Genomic DNA, 22268 nt, shown 5'->3' with positions numbered 1-22268 from the left:
TAGATAGTTAAAAAAACACAAAGGACACATGGACTTGTTGGTTCCGACATCAAAGCTGGCTCGACATTTCTTTCTTTTTATTTTGATTTAGTTTTTGTGTAGGGCTTGCTAAATAGATTGTTTGTGGAAAAAAGGATGGATTCATTGTAAATAGAAGGGCACGTGTTATAATTGATGTTTGTTTTGAAAAACATGAACAGCAAAACAAATGTGGCTCTTTTCTTTAGCCGAACGATATGATGTTAGCATAGGCTTAAGTATTTTGGGCCATGTGGTGTGGCTTATGGATCAAAATCAAGGTACTGGGCCAGTGGTTTACATGAGGCGTTACACGGGCAAGTTACCAGAATACCACACCGTTGTCAACCATATGTCGAGCAACTACTTCCTCTCTTTTTTTCCACACGACTGCACAAATTTGAGGGATGTCAAAAAAAGTTTAGGAAGAGATTAGGCAAAAAGACATCAACGTCGAAAGTGAGATTTATACCGATCAATTACACCAGCACAAGCATTTTAAACAGCCCGGAATCCAGCATTCGGGGCATGAGCATATGCATCCGCATTCTGGGCATTTACTCTGCCATTCTGGGCATTTTGAACATCTACATTGCCATTCTGGGCACTGCGGCTGGCAGAAACATCTTATGCAGCTTTGTTGAAAACATTCGAAACATTTGGGTCGCCTGAATTTGATTCTACAGCACTTTTTGGTGGTGGAACTTACCTTGACAGTGTGAGGCCTCATTGGCAGCCGGAGTTTCTGCCTGATCGATCGGAGGCGGATTTCTGTAGTAATATTCTCCATTTCTTTGACGTATTTGCAAAGATGGCGAATATAATCTGGGTACAACTCAAGGTTGCAGTGCCCACCGCCTTTAATCCATAAAGGCTCATATGGATCCGTAGCCATTTTCCACAGTCCGTTGCCGTGAAACCAATTTACAACTTCATCCTCTGTACCCTGCAAATGTATTTGATTAAGATGATTAAATATGCAGATCATGCTACGGATGTCTTATACACATGCTGTTGTTCAATTAGATCATACGCTTGTTAGTTTCCGATATGACTTCGAAGCTGACGAATATTATGAGTACCCAAATTGATCTTCACTTCATTTAGGATTTTACCACTTGAAGATTGGCCGAACAAATCAAAATGCATGGATCATCAAAGCATCCAATAAACTCAAGCTTTCAGATTTATTTATTTTTCCCTCAGCGAAAGTCAGCATTGTTAGATGTAGTTAGTGAGGTTTGAACGCCTATCAAATGCATGGGAGTACATGGTGCCTACCACTTGGCTACCACTCTACTTGCAATCAAGCTTTCAGATTTCCAATTCTCAAACTTAGATGCCCGCAAAAAAAGTCGTTAAATTAAAATCCATCTGAGTAATTTGTGGAGATTAGGGAAGGGCGACTTAGAATAGATGCAAAAAGATAGATGTCATCGTTCTTTCAGCGATCGTTTCAAAACACAATGGGGAAAAATATGACAATATGCAAAACTTGGCGCTAGCAACCATATATTCGGATTCTTCAATTTCATTCCAAAACAATGCATGAGTGACAACTGGAGGATTAGAGCTAAAATGATTCAAGACACCAAGAAGTACTTACATGTATCACTAGCACAGGACACTTCACTTTCTGAATTTTGTCTACGTTCTGCAATAACCAGAAAAGATTAAAGCGTGAGATGCAGAAGAAAAAAGTGCAAGCACAAACCACTGCATTCTCACAACCAGGTAATAATCACTTAGCTGAATCAATATGGTTAGCAAAAGGATATTAGGATCCCAGTATAGCTAATATGACAATCTTATTCCATTTACTCGGGAGGAATTAGCGCAGATATGTTTCTATTGTTTCTTCAAAATGAAGTAAGGATTTGATAGTTTATCAAGGCTGGAAAAAGCCCAAGCAAGAAACAATTTAAAGAGCAAGGAATTTGCAAATATTTGAAGACACAAGAGGGCGCATTTCAATATAAGGTCACATTCGGCTCTTCAATATGTTGCATTCAGTAGCTGAGCAAAAAAAATGTAAGTGTTACATTAGGTACAGAACGTGTCATAAAAAAGAAACAAGATTTAGCATGACAGAGTATCGCACACGGTTAAGGCAGCGGTGGCTTGTTACATAATGTGTTCATGTGTTGTTCGGCAAATTGATCATCAAACAAAGAGATAGTAATACTAGATACCTCAAACACGATCACAAAATCAGAAACACTTTGTGCTTCTCACCTTAAAAATGTCGCAGCACAATGTGAACCTTGAGCGGCAGACTACACGAAGGCCAGAGAGAATGGCACTGTGCAGAACTACACCCCTCAACCTTGGCAATTTAGCCGCTAAGTGCAGTGTGGGTCCACTTCCAACTGACTGTCCATAGAGAATTAAGTCTTCCTGGCTAACTCCATATTCCGTCTGGAGACACTCATATACAGCCTCTATGTCGGCATACGTATTGAGTTCACTAGGCTGTCAAGGAAGATAGAATAAATCAAGTTAGTGTAGAACCAAACCATGAGGCATTTTTTAAGATCACTTAAAAGAAGGAGTTAAACCAGAATGAGTGTTCCAATTAGAATGCCTTCATTAAGGTTTACCGAGGTAAAAGAATTCCCCCAAAAGACAATTTTAAACACAAACATCAACTTCATAAGATTATTCAAACCAATAGGCACACGATATATGAGGTGTTTCTTCGCAGCTATGTTTAATCTGCAGTCCTCGGAATTTAAGTCTACAACCGTGCAAACTCCATATTAAGTAAGAAGAGTTCGAGTTACAGTTGGTTAAGTAGTACAATTTAGTTAGTTCGTGAAGTCACATGTACAAAGAGAGCTTACTTTTGTTACTACTATTATTCATTCTTGAGCTGAGTGGATTTACTAAACAACTATCATGGCACTCAAGCAGCTTTCATTGTATCATTAAATAGTTTTTTTTTTTTTTTCAATACGGGCATCTCCAATTTTTTGCTATTGCCACTGGCTTCCACGCAATTTTAGAAACTATGCAAATTTTTCTGACTACTAATGTCTCGTCATTGATAAGGAGAAAGATTCACATGGGATACAAATTAATACTGTTGCACAGGATTCTTAGGAGTAAATTATCAGATGTCAGAGGTGAAGCTCTCGTAACCAAGAAAAAGGTTCCATAATAGACACACAAACCAGAAAAAAAGAGATATAACATACGTTGTGCATGGTAATTTTGTGTGAGATAATTAGCAGCCTACCTTTCCAGTAGAGGCTCCATACCCGGAATAATCATATCTGCAAATTGAAGTAGAGATGGAAAGGATCACAATAACATCCTCTAAAGGAATAGATGGAAAAGAAGCATTATTAAATGAAGAGCATTGAAACTATTGCATTGCCCTCACACGAGTTAAGCAAATAAATCCAGACTAAATTGAAAAACAAGAATCAGACATTTTGTTAATGACTGTAGAAAAGTGGGTTCAGTAAACCTCTGGGAGATTTTTGATCTGGAACAGTAAAGGAATTAGACCATCTCAACCCTTGCTTTTCTTATTATTCAAAACAAATCTGAGTAAAAACCATATAAACTCACTGCACTCTATCTCAAACCTGTAGCAGATTGAGTTTTACTCAAACTTTTACAGTTTTACTCCAATCAAGGGAGTCACAAATATTTAGAGGCTATCTCCTCTCTCTTAAATTTACAAATGAGCCACTATGAAGCTTTTTCTCAAATCCGCTCAACTTCTTGACTCAAAACCTATACAAAATTGAGTTTTACTCAAATTTTACTCCACTTAAGTGAGACTCAAAATTTTGCAAGGCTATTTTTCTCCTCTCAAATTTACCACCATGCAATTAATGATGCTTTTACTCCAATCTGTTTTTAGATTGGAGTTTGCCCATTGGAGTGTTCTTACTAAATGAAATTCTTACCCAAATTTGAGTAAACATGTGTGCAAAAACTCTATTTGGTGAGGAGCATCGCCAATGGAGAAAACCCAATCTTTACCCAAAAAAGGCTTTCAATGGCAACATGGTAAATGAAAGGGATAATATTGAGCTTTGGAAAAAAGGGTAAAGGAAATGGGTCAAGGCTTGGATTTTCCTATAATGGCGTAGAGAAACGGGTACGCCCTTGGGAAAAAAGGGTTAAGCGAAGAAATGGGTCAAGACCAGAGATACTCTTAGTGAACAAAATTTGTTACAAGTATCAAAGACTTCAAACAAAATCATAGATTGAGAACACAAACAAATAAATGGGAACTCTTTTTTTTGGCCAATTGATAGGAGGGCTCGAAGGGAATCGGGGGAGGGGTGCTACAATTCGCAGCGATAAGACTCGAACACACGCATTTTACCTGGTGAGAGAGTGCCACAACCACTAGGCCAACCCCTTGGTCTTAAATAAATGGGAACTCATAAACTTCAAAAACATTGGAGTGTCTGAAATGGGAACAGAAAAGCCAACATGGTCAACAGGGTGACTGTGTGAGAACTCAAGATGGCAAGATGGATGCCCCAATGGCACGACTGCCAAAGAGAGAGCACAACTGAGAACATTGCAAAAAACAAGCAGTAAAATATGACTTTACATATAAAGACAGATGAATTGAAAGGGACTGATCGCAAGAAGTAAGAACAGGGAAAACCTAACAAACCAACCTACTATTTTTACTTTCACCTTTTTATTGCTGGAAATGAAAATTAATTAACGCTACAAAACAACAATGAGATGGACCCTACCCAAATCTCAGTTGTCTCTAAAAATATCAAGAAGATTAGAAAGAGGCCCGAAAAGTCAAAGCCCAGAATTCATTCATGAGGATGACCCTACCGAAGTCTCGCATTTGTCTTTAAAATCTAAACGAGAGAGAGAGAGCTAAAAGTCACAAGCCACAAGATATGCCCAAGTCAAAGATTTCTCCGAAAATCAAGGGAAATCAGAATGTTGGGTATATAACAAGTAGAGAGAGAAACAAAGTTCTCAAAACCCAGATTAACATCTAATTAATGGAGAAGAAAAAACACAGGAAAAAGAAGAAAAACACAAACCCAATGAGATTGACTCTGAGGTTGGCCTTGATCTGGACGAACAGGTCAAACAGCTGGCCCAAGTCAACCGCATTTCCGTGAGAGTAAAGCAGAGTGAGCCTCGCACATGGGTTTCTCAAATAGAAAGCTACGATCTTGTTCCCTCTCTTGGTGTCTATTAATAACACGTCGAGGGAGCCGTCGTCGGAGACCGGCGTGGACGACGCCGTCGAGACGGCCGCGAGCTTGCCGTCGGAGGAGTTCTTTAGGGAGTAGGTGGGCGGAGACGGCGGGAAGAAGGCGAGTTTGGAAGCCAGGTGAGATATGAGACACCCCATTCCCTCACAGTCACGGAGAGGTCACCTAGTGGCCAAGTCACGTGTCCAATGTGTATTTGTAGTTTTGTACGTCGGGAACTATGCAATACGTAGTAGACAAGATCACGAGACAAACAAAATGAATGATTCGGATCACGGAATTCAAAATGGGCTCCATAATGGGTGCATAGCACACACCCTTGTGTCCTATAAGACCTCGTAGGAGTCCAGTGTTATAGTTCTTCAGATAAAGTGAGTGTAAACTAGTGCAGATATCCGGTTATCAAAGAAAAACTCATATTATTCTTCAAAATATTATGTCCTCCCGCTGTCAATCCTTGCAGTGCGTTCGTGCTCTCAATACTCCTTCTAGCGAATTGTAAGAATAATTTAGAGTGTTTCAAATACGATTTCATGCGCACACTTGCCCTCTCGTTCACGCCTCTAATTTATATGTTACATACGCACTCGCACGGTTGCAATGTGCATCTCAATATGTGTTTAATCTACACCTCCCCCTCTCACCATGTAGCATCGGTGTTTGCAATGTCCAATATCAAACCCAACGTATAAATGCAGCAAGTACAAAACATAAATTACCTAGACTATTGTATTGTCCCAAAACATTATCCATATATAAATACAACAAGTACAAAACAAAAAATGCCTAGAAAAATTATTTGAATGTCTTTGAAGAACCGTCACGTAATGCCCTAACACCCTTTTACATCACACAGTAAACACCCTTATTCATCACACATCAATGCAGCCAAAATGCTAGGGGTATAAGATTCCCTTATTCCTCTGATTGTACTATCTTATACCTACTCATACACTTCAAAATGCTCTGACAAGACACATTTAATACGTAGTATATTGGAATTTCATATATTGGAATCTTAACCTCTCTACCTAGTCAGCGATCGATAGTATGCAAATAATGTCAAATAAGTTTGAATTTTAATGTACATAATTTATGGGTATCAATACACATTCGTAAATATCTTTATTTTTTGAATATTAATGCATCTTTTACGCACTATTATTATCCACCGTGGTGAGCATTTTCCTTTTGAAACATCGTAAAAAGGCGAACATGGTGCGTTTAGACGTTCTAGGAGGACTGGAATTGTTTTTCGACGTTCTAGGAGGACCGGAACTGTTTTTATTGGGACGAAAAAATCCTTATCCTATACGCAAAATGCGATCGAGAAAAGATAGTGGGGATAGTGCTTGTAATCTTCCTGGAGCACAAGAAACAAACACCAAAAACTTTTTTTTTTTTTTTGGTCTTGGGTGTGCAAATGGAGAGTGGATTCGAAGAACCAGTTTCATGTTCATCCACTCGAGAGGCGCATTATAACACTTTGATGTTTCTTTTAATATATAATTAGGAAAATGTCCTTTTATTTGTTACTCCCTCTGTCCCATAATGTTTGGCATTTTTAGGAATGCGTGCCATTTTTAAATTGTATATATCTTTCAATCCATAATGTTTTAGGCAATTTTTTGAACTTTGTATAATAAAACAAATTAAACTCTATCAAATAAGATCCATATTGCTTATAAAAAAAATATCATGGATTAAAAGATATTGTTAATTTTTTCATAAGGCTGGAATAGTGAAAGTGTCAAACATTATGGGACGGAGGGAGTACTATTGTGTTATGGATCCAATGCAAAGAGTGTCTTAAGGGCGGATTTGGCTATGTCCAGTATGGTATTGTCCATTGTGGTCCATTTGACGGCTAGGATCAACTCTACCAAATTCAAGGCTCCAGATCTTGCCATGTCAATCCCCATATTTTGCTCTCAAAAGAAATGGAAAATCGCTAACCGAAGTTTTGATAAACTAACTGCAAAATCCAAACAAAACTCCACTCAAGCCAACGTATTTTCTCAATTCTCACATTCACATGGAATTGCGGTGTTTGAAATTTAGGGAAGTGATGGAAAGAAAATGAGAAGGAAATTGGGGAGAAATGGGAGGAAATTTTATTATTCATAAAATTTGAGTTCTATATTTTCTCTCATCTTTCTCTCCAATTCAAACAATTGGGTTTTTTTTTTCATTTTTGACTTTATTCAATTATTTTTTTAGCTTTGGTTAGTTTTGCAACAAACTTTCTTACTTTTCTGATTCGTTTTGGCGATACGAATCGAAAAATCACAAAAGTTAAGCTTGAAACGAAAAAACACAAATTTTTTTTTGAATAAAAACAAAACCCCCAAAAATATAAAACATAATAAAATGCGAGATACAGACAATTTTTTGAAAGGCATGTGTGTCAAAAATGACACTCATTCAGGAATGTAGGGAGTACTTTATAGATTCCTCTCGTCGAGCCAGATGATTAATAAAAAAAAATTCATGCAAATCGAACAAAATTTTTAAAAAGATGAGCAAATTAACAAACAAAACAAAAAAATTGAAGAACCAAGAACATTAGTGTGGCTGGAGTTTTAAATTAATGAGTCAGTGCCATGTTACTCCTATGTGAGAAGACACGTGCTTGAGTGGAGGGGCTTTTTTTTTTTTTTCCGGATTTTGCAGAGTTAGTTTGTCAAGACTTCCGTTAGGATTTTCCGTTTCTTTTGAGAGCAAAATGGGGGGCTTGACATGGCAAGATCTGGAGCTTTAAATTTGGTAGAGTTGAATCTTAGCTAGCCATCAAATGGATCACAATGGACAATCCCATATTGGACAGGAGCCCAACCCCGTAACGGCACGTTTGGTCACCTAATAAGATGGATGAGACAACTCAATCCTCCCCTCACGTGACACTCGTTTCAGCAATAGTATGGACAACAATGCGAAATCGCCAAGTAGGTATGAGAAAGATAAGTATTTACTTGTTCTACATCTACGAGGTCGCATGTTCAAATCACACAGAGGTTAAACATTTCAAACATTCGGGCCAGGGAGGGTTTGCTCTGGTCAGCGGGTCGTTAACTTCAAGGTGCTAGAATTAGTCTAGGTGTGCGCAAGCTAGCCCGGATATACGGTTGTAAAGAAGAAGAAAAAAAGAATACAAAATTGTGATCTTCGAAAAAAAGACCAATTACAAAATTATAGTATTATATAGGGGAATTTTTAGGCCGGCCCCAAAAAGTAGGTTCGGACTTAACTTAATCCTAACAAAATATTCCTTCTTTATTTCAGTCTTTTTTCTTGACATTTCATACATTTTTTCTATTATGCCCATTCTTTTTAACTTCTTGTGTACATGTCCATTTTTAGTCAAATTTATATTTTTAGAATCAACTCTTGACTCATATTATTTCGGACAAAAATACCCTTAGTTATGTGAACTGGCTATGAAAACTGTCAATTCTCATAACTAGTTAACATAATATTTTCGACAAAAATATCTCCCCAGTTCACATAGCCCGAGTTAACATATTATTTTAGACAAAAATACATCTGAACTATGGTTATGAGAGCTATATTTTTAGAATCAATTCCTGAATCATATTATTTCGAATAAAAATACCCTTAGCTATGTGAACTGACTATATGAACTGAGTTATGAGAATTGACTATGTGAACTGCCAATTCTCATAATCAGTTCTATGAGAACTGCCAGTTTTCATAGTCAGTTCTATGAGAATTGGCTATGAGGAGTGACTGTTCTCATAGAGAACTAGCTTTGTGAACTGACTATGTGAACTAGTCTTACTACACACTAAAATACACAGTTCTCATATAAAATACACGATTTTAATAGACAGTTCTAATAAAAAATACACAGTTCTCATAGATAGTTCTCACGAACAACACACAGTTCTCATAGAAAAATATACAGTTCTCATTGAAAATACACACACGAATAAAAATTGAACAAAAACAAAAAGGTAATCAAAAACAAATATAGTTATAAATGTTATAAATAGCCTTGGCTACGTGAATTGATTATGAGAATAGTCAATTCTCATAGTTAGTTATAGAGAACTAGCTACGTAAACTGAATTATGAGAACTGGCTATATGAACTGCTAGTTTTTATAATCAGTTCGATGAGAATTTGCTATGAGAACTAGTTGTTCTTATAGAAGATCGGCTACGAGAATTGGGCTATGTGAATTAATTTTCCAGTTCACATAGCCTCACCATATATTAAAATACACAGTTTTCATAGAAAATATACAATTCTCATAGAAAAATACACAGTTCTCATAGACAGTTCAAATGAAAAATACCATTTCTCAAAGAAAATACAAATTCTCATAGAAAATACACAGTTTTCACAGATAGTTCTCATAGAAAAATACACTGTTCTCATGGACAATACACAGTTTCTCTAAACTGGTTATGAGAACTGGACTATATGAACTGAAAAATACATAGTTCACATAGTCTTACTACACACTAAAATACATAGTTCTCATAAAAAAATTATGTAGTTCTCATAGAAAATACACAGTTTTAATAAATAGTTCTCATGGACAGTACACAATTCTCATAGAAAATACGCAGTTCTCATAGAAAAATACACAGTTCTCATAAACAACACACAGTTCTCATAGAAAAATACACAGTTCTCATATACTGTTTACATAGAAAAATATATAATTCACATAGTCTATCGCACAGTTCACATAATTAAAAAATACCGAGTTCGCATAGTCACACCATACACTAAAATATTTAGTTCACATAGCTCCAATACTCGCACACGAAATCAAACTCTACACATACAAACAAACAGATTTTTTATACTAGCAGCAAAATGTCGATTATGAAGGTGTCAAAACAGTTCTCATATAAAATACACAGTTTTCATAGAAAAATACACAATTCTCATAAAAAATACACACACGAACAAAAATTAAAAAAAAATTATCAAAATCAAATATGAGAGGTTGAAATATAAAAATCTGACATTTAACAAAAAAAAAATCTACAAAAAGTAAATAGTGAACTGAAAGAATCGAGAAAGACCTCTATGGTATTAATTTGTTAATTTCCCCCTTTACCTTTATTTGTAATTTTCTAAGGTGGCGTTCCACTTTTGAAAAAGAAAACTTTGGAAAAAAAAGGGGTAATTTTAAGGTAAAAAAATTATGTGTTGATGTATATAATTTTTCTACAAATATGAATCTTATTTGATAGATCTCATTGAGATCTTTTAAACGGTGCAAAAAAAATTTAAAAAATATTTTTTTATTTTCTTTATACTTGAATATAAAATTACCTTCTTTTTTAAAATGAAGTTTTTGGAAAAAAGCGGAACAGGCTCTAAGCATCATTCGTTCATAAAGCTGCATCGTGCAAATGCAAAATTTGAATTTCACCAGGACACTTCGTTTTCTGTTTCTTCCACTTCTTCCTCAAGAATTCAACAAGAAATCAAACTCTTTATACACCGTACTGTGTAGCCGCAGGCTTGCCGGGAGTCAGAGAGCCCCATTAACCTTCAGGATCCCTGCATCACGAGCAAGATTTAGCAATCGTTGCTCTATGAGAGAGATCCTCAAATCGTAGTTTGATCACTCGGTTGAAATCGTCAACTTGTTCGATGGCGGCAGAAACGCGAATTCTCTTCAGAGAGGAGACAGCGGCGGCGGTGGGCGCTGCTCCATCAATGGAAGGATAGGCGTTGGTGGCAGAGATAGAGAGAGAGCATAATGTCGATCTGCAGTCTGCTGTGGATTTTGGGCAAAACCGTCATTAAATAACATAACCGAGCCTAACTAGGTTTGGTAAAAAATATTGGGGTTGGGATAAAACTGAACCTAAAAGGTAGGACCGGCCTCTAATTTTCCATATTATATATGTAACTTTTAAGTAATTCCCTATCAAGCAAAGAATATGGTGGCCAGGCGCAAGCTGGCCCAAACATAAAGTTGTGCTCTATGTTTTGGGGGGATGGATGCCCATCTCCTCTTTGGCTGGTCTTTTGCTATCCAGGTGTGGAAGGGGGTTAAACTCAACTGTGGCTTTGGGCATACTACTACTTGGGATCTTGCTTCAGAATCAGTTATGTAAAGGGACTTGCGTCCTTCAAGATTTCTGCGTACAAGCTTAGTCTTGCTGCTGCCACGGTTTACTTCATTTGGAGGGAGAGAAACTCTCAATACTTTTTTCAGCAACAAGGTATATATATCTACGGATACTAAACTCTGCTGAAAATCAGAACAGTTATTTGGCTTGACATTTTCTTGTTTTGGCTAGGAAGCCGAGGTAGGCCATTTGGCTTTGCTTGTATAGTTTGACGGTGGGCTGGCCCTCTTGTTTTGTACGATTGTTTTCACATTTCAAGGCTATCTTATTGATCTTTTGGGCTGTTCGAACTTAATCACACAAGAAGAGAAAATTAGCCATAAGGACGGTAAAATAGTTTTCATTTAAGGGAAAGACGTCAGCAAAATAGTTTTCAGTGGAGGTGCTTCAATTTTTTTTGAGTTTTTTAGCCATAAGACCAAAACATGTTTAGGCACTTTCATAGGATTTTAGGGTGTACTTTTCTATTATAATGTTTTAGTTGTTTAGGCACTTTCATAGGGTATCTTAAGGTTTTAGGCACTTTCATAAGATACCCTAGGATTTTAGGCATTTTTATCAGAAAATTGGTCTAAACTCCTTAAGTAGAGACAATTGGTCCATTTAGCCCAGCTTAGGTTTTTATAAGACCTAGAGTCCATCATTTTAAAAGTGCTCCTGTTTAGAGTCCTTTAATGGACAGAAATACCCCTCGGGAACCACGATCGAACATTGTTCTCTCCCGCTATCTCGATTTCTCTCTGTTCCCGGCAAAAATGGTAGCCGCACCATACTCAGATCCCACCTCAAACACCAGTACCACCAGAAAACCACCAATCGCCCACCTACTCTTTGTCAGAATTCAGAAACAATCTCGTTGAGAGGACAGCAAGGAGAGAGAGAGAGAGACAGAGAGTGACAGCAGCGCACAGTTGTGCCGCGACGGCGGCGGCGACAGGTTCGGTCGGGGAAGAAGGAGAAGGGGAAGGGAAGGCAAAGAGGGTAGGAGAGAGAAGGAAGAAGAGGGACGGAAGGAGAGGCGAGGTGAGATGAGGTGGTGGCGGAGATGGAACCTGGCGGCCATGGTTGCCATACGTATACCATCAGAAAACCACCCCTACGAGACAGCAGCAGCGCACAGTTGATAAAATAAATAAAATGAGGTCAATTTTCTGTGTAACCTTATAAGAATACAAAAGTGGGTAGTGGGCCAAATTAGCACAAGTAGACAAGGAAGAATGGGATTCACTAAAACACAACATGTGTATAGAGTAATATTTAGATTACTGAAGCAAATAATTGTGTGGTGGTATTACTTGGGCACATGGTTTCCAGACTGAAAGTTTTGACATCAGCTTAATTAATTGAATTAAATATTGAACTTTACTTAGAAACTAAAGGATAGTGATTTTCACAATATCCTTATTTATATCAACAATCTTTTTTGGCTTTGTTTATGAAAAAAAAATTATAATATTGTACTTTCAATTGTTCAATTTTTAAAAATATTTTCTCTTATGTAAAAATTCACAAATAACACAAACAGATAACGTTATATTTTGAATTGTTATGTATTCAACATTAGGTGAATTTCATTGCATTGAAAAGATAAGCTTATGTGTCGTCAAAAGTTCAAATAGATGATTTTATATGTCTTGAAAAATTTCATTTACTATAAGTTTATTAATGTATTTGTGTTTCACGTCAAACAAATAAGCTTATTTGTGTCCAAAACACAAACAGATAAGCTTATATGTGTCCAAAATAACAAATAAATGTATCTATAATAGCTAATGTTATCTGTGTTAATTTATTCTTTGTATGTTCTAAAAGAGAAATAGATAACTTTATCTTTGTCAAACAATTCATTCTCTTTTTAAAATAAAACAACAGATAACTGTATATGACAAATAGATAAGGTTATCTATCTTTATTCTCTGTATCATCTAAAAAAGATAAAGTTATCTATGTAATTGATTCTATTTTTTCTTTGCAAAATAAAGCAAAAGGTAATGTTATTTGTGTTACTCTATTTTTTGTATATTCTAAAAAAAACAAAAAATAACATTATCACTGTTAATCGATTTTTTTTCTTTTCAAAATAAAGCAAAAGATAAGGAGAATAGATTAACACATATAACATTCTTTAGAGAGGACTTTCAAAACAATATTTAGAGAATAACACTTTGGCAAAAAATGGATTGGGGTGAAAAATAATTCTGCAAGCCGTGTTGGCAAGCAAAGGTTGATTAAATAATCCAAAATTTACTAAAACGCAAACCTCCCATCATCTTAGGTAAAACATATATGTAAACATTTCATCCAATGAATCCCCTTCCCTCTACCCCCTTTCCAAGGAAAATTATAATTTACAAACAATATCTATAAACCTTGTTACCGATTTTAGGATGACAAAATAACATATACAAAATTATCTTTTTATTTTGTGTCACACTAATAACATTATTTGTGTGTCAAAGTAACACATATAAGGATTCTAAAGTTTCCCAATTTCAGTTCACTTCAAAAAATTCCCAGATCTATCAGGATAAAAACCTAGCTTCCAAAAACAAATAAAAGAACATAAAAAACTTCTCCCCTTCCTCTCTCTCCTCTGCAAACTATATATACACACACTTTACAGCTCTAAATCGTTAGCATTTTCTTATGAACACAGTTCAAAAAACAAATTCTTATTCACATTCCACGTCGCCAATCCGATCATCGCAATCAGCACATTGCTCGGCACTTCCTCAGTCAAGACGGCATTTCGTCTTCTTCTCGACAACTACCGGAGCTGCAACACCGGCGGCAGCAACGGCGAGACGCCGAGCTTGTCTCAGAGTTACTCGACGAGTTTTTGGGCTCTTACGAGCGGTTAGATTGAAGATTTTGTCCATACCGTTGCGACTCGAATGGCTAGCTGCACGTTTAATGGTTTTCTCTATCTGGGCTACTCTGGTTTTATCTTTTCTAAGAATGGAGGGTATTTTTGGAACGGAGGTGACGGATGGACTCGCGGCTGTATTAAATTAGATGATGGATCAACTACAGTTTTAACCCCTATACTATGGACTGTTCGCTGAAGCTCTCCATTTTTATAGGGTAACTTAGGGTTTTGGGCACTTTTATTAGCACATTTATCATTATGTTTGATTGCAAAAGGTGTTTGTCCTTAAGTTCAAAAAATGTAAATATGAGGAACTTTATGCTAAGTCTCCCCGAGAAAAAATCATGTCCAGCAAACAAACGTGGCCTAAGAGCATACCTCCTCATTCACGCCCCTAAGATTTCAAGTTGATGATCAGCAAGTGCTCTTAATGCACTTGTTAACAAAATCCTTTATCTATATTTGGAAAACTTTTGTGCATGAATGGGCAATGCCTTGATGAACTTGAAACCCACAAGCAAGGCATAGGAATGTGTAAAAAGAAAAGAAAATGAATGAAAGGAAGTATAGAACTTATAAGTGTTACGTTTTTCTAATTAATAAGTTATGAACTACAATTTTTTTGTCTTTATTTAATTTTTTGTTTTGCATTTGTTAGTTTGCACCAAAATTTTATATACTATTGGTTCGTCTCGGCAAGAGGAATCGGAAAAGTAAAAAAACTGATTTTTACACAAGTATTTTTTGAAATATACAAGAAAAAAAATCAAAAAAGTCAGTTTTTTGGACTTTTTCTTCAGTCTTGCTACATACACAGCAAACTGTGTGCACAGATTTTGTTGTGGGGCCCACCACGGGTCCCACACAAATCATCCGAGCCGTTCATTAAATGTAAAACATTTTTTCAAGGATCTCCGTAAAAAATAAGCTCAATCCAATACCTATAGGTGCTTCATCCAACCATCTAACTTTTCATTCAGATTTTCGGATAATGAAAAGTTATATGATTGGATCGAGCACCTATTGGCATCGGATTGAGATTATTTTTTACGGGGACCCTAGAAAAAATGTTTTACATTTAATGAACGGCTTGGATGATTTGTGTGGGACCCGTGGTGGGCCCCACAATGAAATCTGTGCACAATCTGTGCACAGATTGTATGTGTGTGTAGACTTTCTGCTTTTTCTTGGATGTTTCTCAAAAAAAATTAAAATTTTTTACTTTTCCGATTTCTCTTGTCGAGACAAACTAATAGTACATAAAATTTTGGTGCAAAACTAACAAATGTGAATATTTTTTGAACAAAGACAAGAAAAATGTTTTTTTTTTTCTAATTGGCAAGAAAAAAGAAGTTGTAGTTCACAAGTCACAACTTATTGATTGATTGGCGGAAACACCCCAAAGACAGCTTGTTTTGTTTTCCTAAACTCGATCCAACACAAATCCCCACGCAAATTTAGCTCCAAACACTAGGTCGAAGGGACTGGGTTCCGCTCGAGTTTTTCTCTCTTTGCCCTACCCTTCAGGTTTTTACTTTTGGGTAACATTCCGGACTCAAACAAATCATCGGAATCATTCATTTTATAAAATTCGTTGAGAACAATTTTTATGAAAAAAAAATCAATTTGATCAAAGTTATTTGACGTATTACAAATCCCCGGGATATGAAATCTCTGTTTTTCCATCTTTGTGTCCTTGTGTGGTTTGCGTGAGGATAAAATAGAAAATGCATGGCACAGTCCCAACCAAAACTAACATTGTAGTATTTCTTTTCCTCTCCGCCATTTCTATATCCAAAGGGATCCCACCCATATTTCAAACAGCACAATTTAAAATGAACAAGCACTCTAACAACTTGTTTGTTAGCGGGCTCTAATGATCGTTTGTTAACGGGCTATGTTTTATCAAGTACAATGGCAAGGTTGATCAGAAAAAGAAGTAAAATAGTGGTATTTTTTCACTAGACGGTTGATTAATATACTAGGAAGTACTCGATCCATACTGCTGGACCATCTCATAACAAATTCATGTGCACCTATGTTGTATCAAAATATGAAACATACCACCACTCAGGTGTTCTAGTGAGGGACATGAAGCACTTTCTTAGTAGGTGTAATGTCTGGGTATAAGTTTTACTTCACAAGTTGCAACTAACCCTAACCCTAACCCGGTCCCGTACCGATGACTCGATGAGCGAGAGGGAGAGGGAGTATTACATGAAAGGGAAAAAAAACTTTCTCGACAATGATTCCAACCAAAAAGAGACGAAAGTGAAATTGCTACAGAACTACAGGCATGTCTATCTTCACAAAGCAGTTTGAAACTCGTGTCCATCGATGAAAAACCGAGTGTTTGGTCACAAAATAGCTCAAGGACTGAGCGCGGACATGCTAGGACTTGTCGCGTCCAACGTAAAGGACTGGATGCCCTTTTTTCTGATGTCTTGACAATAAGTGAGAGTGCTGCGACCCTAAGGGCTGGATCACAGTGATTGGTCGTGGTTTTGCTTCAATGAGCGAGAACTTAGCAATTTCCTAACCGTGTAGGAAAAGAAGTAACAACGTGAAAAAACTTTATTATGTCGAAATAATAAAGTTTGAGTACAATAGGAAATTAAAAATCCAAATTACTAGATGAAGTAATTGAGTTGAAAGCAGGAAAAATAAAGATAGGTGCTTTGCTGGGAAGACTTTGGTTTAAGCGCTGCACTTGATTGATATGGGAACCCTTTTTCCTTCTCGACTTCTAATATTTATAGGCCAAAAGCTTCTACTGCTTTGCATGTAAGGGTACTCGCTGGCCTCTTCTCATGATGCCGCGTGTCTTTTGGAACTTCCATTTCATGAAATCATGGGATATCATGGGATAGTAGGCGGTTATAAGAGACTAATAGAATTACCCACATGCTTTTCCCCCATCATGGGAAGTTACTGACGGTTTAAGGAGATAGAGTGCCTTTCTTCCTTCATCATTTCGTGGGCATCAGGGAATAATGGGCCCTTTGACTTGTCAAATGGCCATGTGACAATCATCCCCACTAACTCACTCCCTCTTTGTTCGTGAGATTCCACCAGCTTATACTTGATGTCATATTGGACCTTTCAAACAATACAAAACGCCTTTTTGTAATGCCAAATATTATTTCTTCATTTACGGGCTTCATTGGACCATGAGTATTCATAGTCCATAATCAAATAATTCTGACCCCATGACCGAATTGGGCTAAAATTCAGTAGGCCCAACTGATATTTGTTTTGGCCCAATTATTCTGATCCAACAACTCTTCATTTCATAACCCAATTTAATTAAATTTCAATTAAATGGCCCTCCAACACTTGTCTATGACTGAGTGCCAAAAACGGGTGTAAACACCAAATGCAAATTCTTGTAATCTTAACTGGATAGGGTTAATAACAAAAAACAAACACAACCAATGGCCTGGAACTATGTCGCTAAACAGCATCCCTAGAGTCCTAATTCCCTTCTTTATCCGAGGAAGTTCATAATCACCAAATGGAGCACCAAATTGCAGAGAACAAAGTCCGCAAAAGCACGTTCTGGCGGCAAATCCTGCAATTTGACCACAAGATGTGAATCAAAAGGGAAGAATATCAGCACACGTGGACAATATGATACTGTTTGTGCACACCATTCATTGGTTTAGTTTCAAATTCTCACTCTTCTTTCTTACTTATGGATAAAGATATAAACAAGCAAGGATTCCTCGAAAAGGAAAACAATTTACCTTGAATTCCTTGTTTTCTTTGTTCACTTGTATACGGAGACAAACTGTTGCCAAAGTAAAAAATCAGTCCCAATTTCCCATTACGTAACAAAAACAAAATCCAGAACATAAAATTAACTCAATTCTGCATACTAACCAGCAAGAACTGCTGTCCCGACGCCAGAAAGAACTCCTGAGAGAAAAGAGTTGAATGGGAAAGATCCAACTATAGCCATGTAAACAACCTGTTAATCACCGTAATGAATATGTCAAACATGAAGCAACTAATAACCAAGTCTTACGCCCAAAACTCTTAACTTCCAACATATATGCAGAAGAAACAATGTAAGAAAGCAGAGAATTCAAAATTTCTTTCCTAGATGCCGAAGCAAGTTCAGTATAGAGGTAAGGGTGGTCCCAGTGAACTTAGTATAGAAAACTTACAAATAGGAACTTAGGTTACCTTCTGAATAGGAGAGTTGAACTACTTACTTTATAATAATTCAAAGTTCCTCGACACAGTCACACAGCTTTTATTGCATTTATATGTATGCTACTTGAGGTACCTCCTAACAATTCAACTATTATCTCACCCTTCCGCTGTTGATTATCGTATTCCCACAAAGCCACAACGTTACATGGCAAGACTATCACTTCTTACGGAAATATAGGGGTAACTTCTGAATGTTACAAATTCCAAAAAAAAAAAGATCCTTACAGTTGATGTTATTAAGTGGACCCTACTAAAATGTAATTCAAACTGATTGGCAGCCTATTGTTAGGCAAGGTCCAACGGTCCAATGGATATTACAGTATCTGACTCAACAACAATTCATAGTATAGGTAGGAGTAAGAACTAAAGGTTTTGGGATCCAAACCTTTTGATGCGTAAAGCAAAGGGAACATTAAAACAGGGATGAAGGGGAGACTGGCCACTGTACACGATGTTTCCCAAAGGCCTTCAAGTTCCTTGTAGATGATGTTTTGGGTTGACAATGGATTGCCAAGGAAATCTTTTCAGATACTTAGAAGTGACGCAAGTATCTTAAGAAGGAACTAGTGAGTATATCTGGTCTTGTAACACAGGTTTTGTTCCAGAATTACCTTTCCAATAGATGTTGTATCACCTTCTTCGTCAGAAACTTCTTCTAAATATGCAAATTATCCCAAATTTTTACTTCCACAAAAGGGAATAGCCAGAAAAGGCTTACTTCTTTATCTTAAGTGAATCATTTGGTATTGCTTACAAGCTAGAGATTTAACAGCCAACAGGTCCCTAGCCTCTTATACTTCTCCGATGTGCACTTCACCCCCGACATGTTATTCGCTCCCCATTCCATCACCAGTACTCAAACACCACTCATTAAGGCTGGGTTCCAGAAACAAAAAAAGAACTTATTTTTTGTTGAATAAGAAGGGTTGTTCCGGAAAATAAGAAGGAAGGTAATTATTTTGGTAGAATTTATATAGGTACCAATGGGCGGCGGGAGGGAAATCGTACCGGCGGCCGCGCTGGGCCGTCTCTGACCACCGGACGGCCGATCCGAGCCGTCCAAAAATTCTAAAAAAAAAAACCAAGGGGGCTCTCGCGGGAATCAATGGCATCATATATATACACGGAAAAGGAGTGCTCGGATCAAGCACCCTGCACACCTCGGATGCCATTGATTCCCGCGTGAGCCCCCTTGGTTTTTTTTTTTAGAATTTTTGGACGGCTCGGATCGGCCGTCCGGTGGTCGGAGACGGCCCGGCGCGGCCGCCGGTACGATTTCCCTCCGCCGGCGCCCATTATCATAGCAACAGTTTTTTTTTTTTTGTATGAGACAACTTCAAGCTCAAAAATCATATGTTTACGCAAATAATTTTCCTACTAGTATGGATCTTGTTTGATAGATCTCATTGAGATCTTTAATATGGTGCAAAAAAAATTTGAATTTTTTTTTTTCATTTACATTATTTTTGAGTTTGAAAATGTGAAATGAACTTTTTAAGAAGGATTTTGTGGAATGCCCCTTCTTATTTTTGAATTAGAAGTGGCAAAATAAGTACTTATTTTTTAAGAAGGTTTCCGGAACGGAGCCTAAGTCCTTTCTGAGAAACTGCTTAGTAATCACTACTCAGAAACAATGCCTTCAAATTAAGATTTCAACAACACATCAATGATGCCTCAAGAAATGAAACATGGAAGCTTTGTTATGATTTCGCAAATCAAGCCTAGGAAAAAAGACGAAGCTTGAAATGAGATAGCCATTACTTTTCCAGACAACTAATAAAAAAGCAACTTTTTCTATTGAAAAAAAATCTCTCATTGCAAAGTTGTCTATCTTCATGAATAGACTGAGATGTGGAGTTGGGAAGCCCCTAAGATATCCTAAGGCCTGTGCCCCTGGCTTTAGTTACTTCAAAATAAATTGTATCAACGAGTGGCTTTAGTTACTTCAAAATAAATTGTATCAGCAAGTGGCATTCAGCAGTTGGATAAGAAAGAGCAATGGAAAAATCTAGATGAACCTTGATATGGTCTAATACACTTATTTTCGGCTTAAAACCGTGAACCAAAAAGAACAGCTATCCAATTCCTTTTAAATGTAGTATGCCCAGTGGTGTGCTAAAACACATGCCAAAGCCAAAACCTGCAGAACCTCTCCAAAACCATCTCCAAATGTGTGCTTAAATTCTTGCCAACTTCTAGCATGGTAAAATTTCAGAAATTCTCTTCCAAACTACCTAGTACTACCATTTTCATTGGACATTTACGAAAGAAAATAGGAGAAATCATATTTACCGCTGGAATATGATTGTCAAGTTAGTAGCATTTTGACACTTGTAACCTGCTAAAAAGAAGCTTTGGCATTCATTTTTGGGATTGACCACTAGATATAATTTTAGGGACAACGGGAAACTATCAAGGCAACTATCCAAAAGGGAATACAAAATTCAACCCCAAAACAAATTGTACATCAAATCAAAGCATGAACGAACCAAAAACGGATCAATATGATTTCAATAACACAAGAAAAGTATCGTTTACATTTTCCCCAGCACTTCCAGAAACTTATTATGGAGCCTTAATCCAACCAATCAGTAAATTACACAAATAAGTAATAACAACAATCGAAGGTAATTCAAGAAAAGAAGGAAGTTTCTTTTTAGACTGCAACCAAACCTGACCTGATCAAGTTCGGTCAGGTCTTGTTATTTAAAATTGAACAATAAGGGTTTGAACTAGTCAATCGTGTTCGAGAAGCACTACCGCGTAAATAGCAATCAAAGATCTGAAAGATTCGCCTACGGATGAATCAACTGGATGTATGTCGTACCTGAATCACAGCGGTGAAGACTGCAAACATGACGTATAGATCGATGATCTGGAAGAAAGTTCGATTAGGGTTTCCATTTAAACGAAAAAAAACCATTATCGAATATATTCATAGCTGTAGAAGCGCGTACGTAGAGAGAGAGAAACCTTGAGATTTGTGGGAGTGGCAGCATAAGCAGACCGGAGCGATTGGAAAAGTGCTTGAGCATCCTTTGTCGCCGACGACTTCCCCATTCTTCTTCTTCTTCTTCTTCTTCTTCTCTCTCTCTCTCTCTCTCTCCTGGAATATGAATGTCTAGCTTGCAAACAGAACCCCCACTGATGAGTAAAGAAGGAAAGAAAAAAGAAAAACACCAGAAGAACCTTCCTGGTGGAATTTAAGGCCAGATTTCTGATAACAATTTTGGGCAAGAGCATCTCCAACCCATGACTTTATATTGAAAATGTCAAATGTTTTTTGAAAGTTTACGTGGTATTTTAACATTTTTAATTTGACATCAAAGCCTTCCTTCCTTTTCAATCCTTATGCCAAATTCTTTTTATTTGATATCAAGTTATCTCTCTCCAACTCTTAATGTCAATCCAAATGGTCATTTTTTGAAATTTGGCACGGAAGAGGGTGGTTGTCAACTTTAACAACTTTGTCATTCCCTTCAAAGTCATGTAGATTTTGGCATCAGAGAAGGTTGTTAGATTGGATTGAATTTTGGTGTCAATTGTTACCGTTAACATATCTACGTAAGAATTGACATTTCCCATTAGAGATGCTCTAAGTTAGCATCTCATCTACAATATATTGATTAGTAAAAATAATTAGACATTTTTCAATAGCTCTTGCCTGAAAAAAATTCAAAATTTCCAACAACGTTATTAGTTAGTGGAAACAATTTGATAGTATTTTTCAACAATTTATTGATTAGTGGAAACAACTTCACGTTTTTCAATAAGAGCATCCACACCACTGTGGCTACTTCTTGCTCAAAGTTAGAATATCAAAAA

At 36.9% G+C, this 22268-nt stretch overlaps 1 protein-coding gene and 1 pseudogene across 3 annotated transcripts; both read right to left on the bottom strand.

Annotated features, from left to right (window-relative positions):
• Positions 1-553: 553 nt before the first annotated feature.
• Positions 554-5469, bottom strand: LOC131333783 (uncharacterized; annotated as a pseudogene).
• A 1035-nt stretch (positions 5470-6504) lies between these two features.
• On the bottom strand, positions 6505-21717 carry LOC131333782 (dolichyl-diphosphooligosaccharide--protein glycosyltransferase subunit DAD1). 3 transcript variants are annotated; one of them, XM_058368529.1, is made up of 6 exons: positions 21417-21673; positions 21271-21318; positions 18108-18195; positions 17972-18015; positions 17675-17796; positions 6505-6516 (listed from the first exon to the last, which is right to left on the bottom strand). In XM_058368529.1, the coding sequence occupies exons 1-5, from the start codon at positions 21501-21503 to the stop codon at positions 17713-17715; spliced, it is 351 nt and encodes a 116-aa protein (XP_058224512.1). In that variant the 5' UTR covers positions 21504-21673; the 3' UTR covers positions 6505-6516; positions 17675-17712. The 3 variants fall into 3 exon arrangements, 2 of the variants coding, with proteins under 2 accessions (XP_058224512.1, XP_058224511.1); XR_009201911.1 differs by lacking the exon at positions 6505-6516 and adding an exon at positions 16244-16577 and having other exon boundaries at positions 17605-17796; positions 21417-21717; XM_058368528.1 differs by lacking the exon at positions 6505-6516 and having other exon boundaries at positions 17514-17796; positions 21417-21717.
• Between the last annotated feature and the right edge of the window lie 551 nt (positions 21718-22268).

Source organism: Rhododendron vialii, chromosome 7a (genome assembly GCF_030253575.1).
Source record: "Rhododendron vialii isolate Sample 1 chromosome 7a, ASM3025357v1".
Classification (NCBI taxonomy): domain Eukaryota; kingdom Viridiplantae; phylum Streptophyta; class Magnoliopsida; order Ericales; family Ericaceae; genus Rhododendron; species Rhododendron vialii.
Note: the sequence above shows the minus strand (reverse complement) of the source record. Positions and strands in the feature narration are given on the sequence as shown.